At 49.1% G+C, this 8,991-nt stretch overlaps 1 protein-coding gene across 1 annotated transcript; it reads right to left on the bottom strand.

Moving 5' to 3' along the window:
- Positions 1 to 21: 21 nt before the first annotated feature.
- On the bottom strand, positions 22 to 8,781 carry VPS11 (vacuolar protein sorting 11 homolog (S. cerevisiae)). Its single transcript, XM_010291135.1, has 15 exons — positions 8,635 to 8,781; positions 8,311 to 8,446; positions 7,280 to 7,443; positions 6,930 to 7,177; positions 6,328 to 6,529; positions 5,890 to 6,041; positions 4,739 to 4,925; positions 4,195 to 4,338; positions 3,511 to 3,699; positions 3,048 to 3,209; positions 2,448 to 2,587; positions 1,983 to 2,185; positions 1,284 to 1,455; positions 949 to 1,171; positions 22 to 215 (listed from the first exon to the last, which is right to left on the bottom strand). Exons 1-15 carry the CDS (start codon positions 8,779 to 8,781, stop codon positions 51 to 53), a joined length of 2,634 nt encoding a protein of 877 aa, XP_010289437.1. The 3' UTR covers positions 22 to 50.
- Positions 8,782 to 8,991: the final 210 nt, after the last annotated feature.

Raw genomic sequence — 8,991 nt, forward strand, 5'->3', positions numbered from 1 at the left:
CGGGGCAGCCCCGTACAACGCGAGAGCGCGGGCGCTGACACGGCGCGGGGTCAGGTGCTGCGCTTGGTGTGGATGAGCAGTTCCCGCTGCAGGCCAGCCTCGATCGTCGTAGCCGCCTTTCCCGGGGGCAAGTCCGTGATGAGGGTGAGCTTATTGAAGACACCTCGCCCAAAGTAGTCGGCGACAACGGAGAAGCCATCGTTGGAACACTTGAGCTGCCGGACACAAAGCAGCAGCAGCAGCATCAGCGAAAGCCTCCGGCGCCTCTTGCCTCCAGCCCCTTTCCTTTCACCCCCTCCCCTTCCAGCCTTTTTATTACACGCAGAGCGGCCTGAGTTGCACCTTGGCCATTCTGCTAGTTCAATGCAAGTGCCGAATGCGCAGCTTCCTCCGCTGAAGTTTTCTGCCGCTGGCCGTTCCACTTCTCATTTCACTCCTACATTCCAGCCACCCACCAAAATGAACGATTATCTTAAGCGTCAGCTACTCTATCTATCTACTTATCTGCCTCAGCTACTCTGGTTTACACATGCGGCAACGTTCTAGCGAATGCCCCGTTCTCAACTTCGCCGCTTAATCCTTGGTGAAACACAATGCAAACACGACACGTTTGGTGTGCCCCGACTGCAACCATCCCCTCCCTGTTCAGATTCACGCAACTTTCTTTCCTTTCTCCTCAATTTGTTCTACACGACTTGCTGACCAGCTGTCACACTGATCGATAGGCCTCGATCCGTTTCGGGTCAGGCGAGGGTGAGCGTCGAGGACTCTTTATGCCCTATACATAATGCAGTCACCCTCGGGCCTAACGCCTCATTAGTCGCAGTCAACATAACCTCGTTTACAAAATCCTTTCAGCCTTACCCCTCTCTACTGGCTTCTGGGGATCTGTAAATGAATCTAAACCCAATCTATTTAAACTCGGTAAGACAGCCAACGTTACTCTACCTGATGCTGAAACTGGTCGTGCAGATCTCTCTTCTGCTCCTGGGCTCGGATCATGTCCATCACTTTGCGATTCTCCGGCATGCAAGTAGGACATTCTGAATCGCTCTCAGAGTAGCTTTCAAAGCAATGCTGGTGGAAGGAATGACCACACAGGAAGTGGACTGAAGGCAGCTCCAGGGCGCTGGTGCAAATGCTACACTTGGTCTTCTGAAAGATCTTGGGACTGAGAGAGCGAGAGGAGGCAGAAGGGCGAGAAAGACAAAGGATATTTTTCCTTAATAAAAGAAAACAACAGTTCTATCCTATATAAAAGAAGAGAGCACGCAGACCCGCACCTTGCTTTTAGCTCTTCGATCTCCTGGCGGATCCTTGTCGTTTCTTCGCGGTATTTTTGAATTCTCTGCTCATCCTGCTCTATCTGGCGGCTCTGCTTCTGCAGCTTGTTGACAAGATAATCCTTAATCACAGACAGTGTGGCTGTGGAGTTATGAGCCAGCGTCTGCACAACTGAGAGCAACCGAGATGTCAGTTTAACGACAAGCAAAAACACTGCTGCTACACTAGTCCTACCCGGAGAGATCGCTTTCCCGTAAAAGGCCGCTTACAGGCACAGGCAGTCAGCATTCTTACCAAACCGCAGAGCGCATTTAAACGCTCTATTTCAGCTTGACCTCTTCCAGAAATGGGTGACTGGGAGCGTGTTTAGATAGCTCAGACCAAAAGGGGCAAAGCACAAAGCAAGGATCGAGCGGATTAGATTCCATTTCGGCTCCTCTACCGAGGCACAGCAGGAGTTTCAGCAAGCCCTTCACCTCCCCACACTGACAGAACAGAAATCATCTGCAGATCTTTTTCGCTAAAGTGGGGAGCTGTGACTGGTATCGCTGTTCCCTAGAGAGCAGGTTACTACTTCAAACAGCAGGCTCAAACTTTGTCGATAATTCTCTCAAATTTCTAATCTACAGAGAGTGCTGTAAACTAATTGGGATTTCGGTGTCGGGTTTTTTTTGGGGGGTGCCACACATCATTATTACCAAGCAGCGGAGGCATAAGATTCTTGTTCTCGATGTGTTTCAGCACCGCAGCAATATACTCTTTGCAGTCCTCCTCCTTCCGCGCAAAGTAGCCGAGAGCCTGTTCCCAGAGACAAGCCTCTTGGTCTCCGTACAACTCGCACACCTCGATCACCTTCTTGTACTGCTCATTCTGCATGTGGTAGTGCATGATCTGCTGGAAACTACGGGAGAAAGAGACTCATCAGCTGCAACAATCCAACTCTCCTTTCGAGTTGTTACAGGTACCTCAGGTTTCCACCCAGCCGTGCAATCCCCAGACATTCACGTAGAAGCCAAGACAGGTCTGTCATTCGCTCTCTACGTAACAGCCCTATTTTCAGCTGAGCCATGATCTACACTTCTCGTCTTGAGATACTAAACAGGTTCAGAAATCCCTGCGGCAGGGGGGAGAGATGGGACTCTACAGACAAGAGCAACACTCACAGTTTGCCCTGCTCGTACAGGTAAAGGACACCATCCTTGAAATTGTGCATCTGACATAAGACCAAGGCCTTATCAAAGACTGTTTTGAACCTTCCACTCTTCAGGAGGGTGAGGGCTTCACTGTGCAGCTTCTCCTTGATCTACAGAGAAGGGGGAGAGGTCAGGGGGCAGAGCAATGCGCACACAGAGAACATTTTGCGCTAAGACCCGACAACAACTTGCAGCTCTTTCGAAGAGGACAGTTTTGCCATTCGCCCTCTATCCCTTTTAAGCAAACAGGATGCAACCCCTTTCACCCAAACAGCCAGCATCCTCAGAGATCGAGGCGAGCACACAGAGCTACTTTTGTGGGAGAGGCATCTGCCCACAGAGGCTGTATTGTCTGGAATATGTCCTTAAATGAGATTCACGCAAAACAAGTTCAGCCTCACTGAAAGGACTATTCTCCCAGCTAGTGGGCCGCTTTCTCATTTATGTGCCATTTGTCGAGCACAGCGTATGTCTTGCCTCATGTTATCAATGCCCATCTGGAAAGGTTACGGGTTAGCAGGAATGCAAACAGGACTGAAAGACACCGAGTCTCCCTCTCAAAACACAAACCTGCTCGTCTCGTTCATGTGCCCAATTCTGGAGTCGAAGTTCCAGTAAAGTATCATAGACACCCTGCGGAGAGTCAGCCTGCACCTCAGTCATGTGCTCCAGAAAAGCCTTCAGCTCTCGGGAGTTGTTTGCAAAGACCGGAATGAATTCCTCTGAATTAGCCTGTAACACAGCCAGAAAAAGTCAAGCAACCCAGATCGGTCTCAGCCAGACCGGCCCTTCTTCCCTGCCGTGCGGAGCGCTCATTCCCAGAGCCTGCGACGGACGGGTACAGCATGGTACGGGATGCCGATTGCGGCCGTAGTCGGTTCTGAGTGACAACTTTAAGCGAACTCTCGTGTCTGGGACTACCAGTGTGCCAGGACAGGGCTTCTCATTACACCTAAAACATCACACCCGCACCACAAGGCACTGCAAAAGGTACCACTCGAGCGCAACAACTCTCAGTCAACGCAAACTGTACCTTTTTTCCTTCCAGCATCCCAGGTCCTTCATTGTCTCCCGATGGCCGGTAATCAGTGCAAAGGATCTTCAGCAATTCTGTGGTCTCATTAGGGACGTGGTGCATCAGGATTTTACCGTACCGCTTCATGTTACTCTCTGCCTGATCAAAAGGCAGTTTTCCAATGTAGCGCAAAGCCTCTTGGTAGTTCTGTTGGAGGCAGACGGCAAAACCATCACGTGACATTTTCCCCTGCTCTCCGTTTCAAGGTTAGAACAGAAAGCATCAAAGACACGCTGCGAGTACGCCACGAACACCATTTGCTCCGAATTATCACCCAGTTCGCTATTCCTGCTCATTTTCCTCCTCAGGGAGGAAGACTGGCTGCAACCCGGCGGAAACAGAGCGCGATTTAGCTCGATCTCTTGCTGGCAACCCTCCCGCCTCTTAAAGGGTGCTACAAAAAGCGACATCTGAAACCGAACAAGTTCAGACCCTCCGATTTCCAGGCCTAGTCTACCGCACAAGCCAAAAGCGGAAAGCCGATGTGCAAGCGGCAGCAGTTGCTGTTACTGCCGCCTCAGCAATCCCGTCGGCACGATAGCCGCCGCGAAGGCGTCAGCGAACCGGTATTCTCACTAAAGAGCAGGCTAGAGATGCGGTATTCTCCCCAGTAAGAACACGAGAGCAATAACGTCTCCTCACCTTGATGTCCTCTAGCTGGATCTTGAGGTACCATTCATGATGCGAGTGCTTCTCCGCCAGGTACACAGCGTGGGAGTAGTAGCCCGCTTGACGCAGCACCTTGATCGCCGTCTCCACGTCAAAGCGGACCTCGCTCTCGCTCGTCTACAAGAACAGAAGCAGAAAGATGCTCCCTCACCAACATTCCCACAGTCCACAAGCAGCAACCAGTTACGCAAGAGGAGGAAAGCCAGAGCAGGAATAACTCGGTACCTCCCATGCAAGGGAAAGATCGTACACGCAGAGAAGTAGTTTAACCGCCTCTCCCTTAGCTTCCTAGTCACGCCGGCAGAAGCCGGCGCGCTCCGGACTCGGATGGCAAGCCAGCCAAACGGCAAATGTGCCCAAGAGCTTGGAAATAAAGGAGCAAAGACAGGGGTACTGGGGGACAAGTCCATTCTTCTCTCTTCTCAACAGCGCCACAGGAGCCTACTTACAATGCCACCGCTACCCCTTTTTAATTATTACGATAACAGCATTGCACATTTTCACCTTCCCCCAATACCTTAATGAACTCCTCCAGTTTGGAGCTGTCTTTGAGTTTAGTATAGCAGTTCAGCAGAAGAGTAGTATGGTCTGCATTGGCCAGGGACTGCAGGTGGAGCGTCTGCAGATAAGCTGTGAGGTTGTGGATACGCTGAGCATCCAGGAATTTCCGTATAACATACGATGGTTCCAGCTTCCCTATGGTTCTGGGAGGGGAAGAGTCACATTACGAGAGACCGTCAACCCAGTAAGTCAAAATAAATGGAGAAATTAACAGCAGAGCACAGAGAAGCCTTAACTTCATCAGGCACTAACCCACTCGGGACCGCTCAGCTACGCGTCAGAAGCGACAGCTAGTTACGGTGTAAGACCACCTGTCCGCACGCACGGCGATGCAAATAACCCTCTAAGAAGGCTGCAACTGGGACGACGGTGACAGCACACAAGGGATTAAACCTCCTTTAAAAGAAGGGGCAAGAAGATAGACTACGCTCTGACCACAGGTAACCAGGGAGCCCAAAAAAAGGGGAACAAAAGCTACGTCAGCCTTCATTTCAGTCATGTCCAAGTCAGCTTCACACACCCATGCCCACACAGAGCAGTTTAGCCACGGTTATCCAAACACTTAACGCAAGCTGACGATAAAACACGTGCCAACTGTTGCTAGACATCAGGACTCCAAAGTTTCAGGACTACGTGAACGTAAGGCATTGGGGCACGTCAAAGACACCGAGCATGAAGTTTTCAGTAAGCCCCAAAACAGGCTGCTCCAAGTTTTAAAAGACCCCCTGAGATGTTCCAGAACAGACAGTAGGCTGTTTGAGCATCTTCCAAAAAGACTGCTGTACAGTCAGATCACATCATCCACCTCACCCTAGAGCGATCCCTTGTTTATCGTGACATCATCTCCATCCCAACGTGCCTTTGTTACTCACGTTAAAATGATCAGAGAGGAGAACTTTATCCTAAGGTCTACAGAGCGATTTTCAAGCAACTTTTTCTGAGACTTTTAATCTCACTGACAAGTTTCTCTCTACCAGCAGAATTTTCACCTCAAATCGTGCTTTTTTTGTTTTGCTTTGTTTTTATTCCCAAGCTGAAGCACAAATCAAGGCCTCCGTAGCTCCCATGTGTACTACAGGGTCACGGCTCCGCAGGACCCGCTCTTACCGGATATACTGCTGGATGGCTCCATCGTGATTCCCCTTGTTATACAGATGATCGCCATACTGCCGGAAAATCTCTGACAAACCATCGCTGTCCAAGTGGTGGCTCTTGGCCAGGTTAATGGCCATTTCAAATAAGTTCTTCCTGAAGAGCATCTGTTAAACACATGGTAACCAGAGCAGCATGAGGGAAACACCACCCCGCAAAGCAAGTTCAAATGCACCCGGAAAAACGAGCCGTTTCTTCTTTTTGGTGCCATAACGCATACGCGTGCTTGGGCTTTTAAACACTAAACGCCTTATAACATCGGTTAAGCTGAAGAGCTATCAGGTCACTCGTTACGTAACTCGCTCGGCCGAACGGTTTGACTTTTACATCTGCAGAGTCAGCACCATCTGACAGACATAAGGCAGAGACTAGTAACAAAACAGATTTACGTGCCTCGAGTTTTGTTTGCGTATCCTTCTCCTGCAGTACGTGAATCTTCCCGTCTCTGGTCAGCACATATAGAGAACCCCACTCTGCCAAGACATCCACTATATCGTCGAAGATCGAGCTGTACGCAATGAATTTGTTGCACAAATCATAGATGTTCAGGACTTGCTTGTCCGAATTCTGTGCCTCATTCCCGGCAAACTCCGACCTGGAGAGCAGAAGAAAGTTTTACAAAACAATGAGAGCGTAACTTGAATTCTTGACACCTATGCAAACTAGGGATGTCCACAGAGCAAGACAAATGGCATTCATTTGGGCGATTAAACTAAGCAGACCCAAAGGCAAAACAACTGCGTACTTATACACAAATTCCATCTATGCGTTAGATCGGGAAAGAAAATCCAACTCATTCAGCATGCCTAGCTGTGCCGCTCTCACAACAGCAGTAAATCGATATATGGGTCCGGACGAACCCTAACCCTAACAACTTCTGACAAAGTTGCAATCAGCCCCCAAGCGCAAAGCTTCACAGGGAAGAAGGAAAAAGAGGGAAAGCAGGAAGCTGCAAGCGTGAAAAAAAAAAAATCATCTGTTCCGAGGAGCCTTACTTTGGAGAAGTCTTTCGGTCCTTGGAGACAACGATGAGGTACCCCCGATACCAGTGAACAATCAGCTTTTGTCCCTCAAAGGCAAAGCAGGGGCCACGTTCATCCGGTTGATAAAGGTACACACATTCGTTTCCTGCCACGATGAACTGGAGATCCTGGGAGGGGTCACTGAGAGATGAACAGCGCAATCCACAACCGTGACTGTCCAGTTCCAGGTGAGGATAGTCTTTCCCTGAAAGCATGTAAGACTACAGAGGAAATGCAAGGTTTTGGGGATCGCTCTGAACTAGACTCTGAAGCCAACGCAATCTGCAAGTCAGAGTCTCATTTTTCCCCTATTAACTTCCCACCTGGATGTTCTCTGTGGTCACCACAAATAGATGCGTTGTTTTGCCAGACTGTCGGAAAGCAAGGCCGGTAACCGGATAACTGCCTTCGTGTAGGATCTGGGTCTTACTATGCCGGTCTCGTGTGATGTCTCCTTTTGTAAGTACAACGCTCCCATCTGCAAAACCTGGTGAATAGGACAGACTAAACTGTTACCTATATAGCAGACCTGAAATATTATCCAGCCTAAGTTAGGGCAGCTCCAGTCAGTGACATCGCCTTGCTCGCCAGCAGGGTATTACGTAATAGGATTGCCGCAGGTCCTCATGGCAAGGAAGTTTGCGCCAAACCACCTTTTTACCCCACGCTGTAAAAAGACTAGAGGGAGATTTCTTAAAAGCGAGTAAAACACGCTATTTTCACAGCTCGTCGACAGCCCCGCTCCTCCAGGTTCCCAGGGTGGAAGGCCACAACACACGTACGGAAAGCTTTTTGAGTTCAGCGCAGGGACCAGCTCGCTGACAGCGCTCTCAACCTCACAACATTACTGCTCTCACTCTGTCAGACGTTAAGCAAGAAATATTACAAAGAACGGTTAAATCCAAAAAGGGAAATTGACTTCTTTCTTTTACAAAAAGGTTTCTACACAGCACTTGAAAAAAAAAAAAAACCTCTCTAACGTTAGGTATCACAAAACCTATGTTTTTTCCTGTACTACAACAACAGCTGAATTTAGTACTAAGCTCAATAAACGTGTAACCTTACCGACTAGCGAGGAAAGGTGACGGCAACTAAAACTACACACTTCCCTTTTAAGTACCAAGTTATTACTGTGATACATCCAGACTCGGGGTAAATTCACATATTTATCTTCTCGAGCTCTCCGACAGCGCAAGATACGCCATCTCTCCGCGACAATAACAAAAAAACCGCACGAGAAGAAAGACTGTCAAGACGTTCTATGCTGATTTTTGTGCTATCTATTAGTTTTCCTTATGTCTGACGGAGGACCGTAGTTATTTTTCGTAAGCTGTTGCAGTTCAGTTTTACTTACCAATAGCCATGAAATTAAGATTCTCGTGGACAGTCAGGCAGGATACAACTGTGGGCTTGTTACCCGGTATCGCTGGAAAAATTCGCGTGCAAAGAGGATTGCCACCATCTCGTTTCTCCAGGTTCCAGACTTTAACCTACGAACAGCAACGATTTGGCCTAAGCAAAATGTGAGATATTAGAGGCCAAGAGCTGGCATCGAGCGTAACAGCCCCCAGAATGAGCAAGCCACCTGACGTGAGAAAGATTGGCCGAGGAAATCGTAGTAGTCTTAACACGGACCCATAATACAAATGCGTTTCTCCCTCTCTGTCGTTTGACTTACCAAGGGGTTAATACCCTCTTCGTCCTCGCCAACAGAAACCAAGATACTGTGCTGCTTCAGCTGGTACAGATGCGTCACCCTGAGCTTGTACGCTTGGAAACTACTGAGTTGAAGGGAGCGAGGCAAAAACCAAATCTGACCTTCCATATGTAGATCACAGTTAAGGCACACAAAGGGAAAAAACCAGGAAACCCATCAGAACCGAGAACCTTAATGCTTGCTTCTCACCGACCTCCAGTAAGGCTACAGTAAACACGCCGCTGCAGAGCGACCCAAGCGCACCAAAACACGTAGCGGCACTTGTTTTTAACAGGCAAGGGACGGGAATGCGGAAGCTGCCGCATTCCCAAGGCTGGA

This window comes from Phaethon lepturus, unplaced genomic scaffold, assembly GCF_000687285.1.
Source record: "Phaethon lepturus isolate BGI_N335 unplaced genomic scaffold, ASM68728v1 scaffold55527, whole genome shotgun sequence".
NCBI classification, from domain to species: domain Eukaryota; kingdom Metazoa; phylum Chordata; class Aves; order Phaethontiformes; family Phaethontidae; genus Phaethon; species Phaethon lepturus.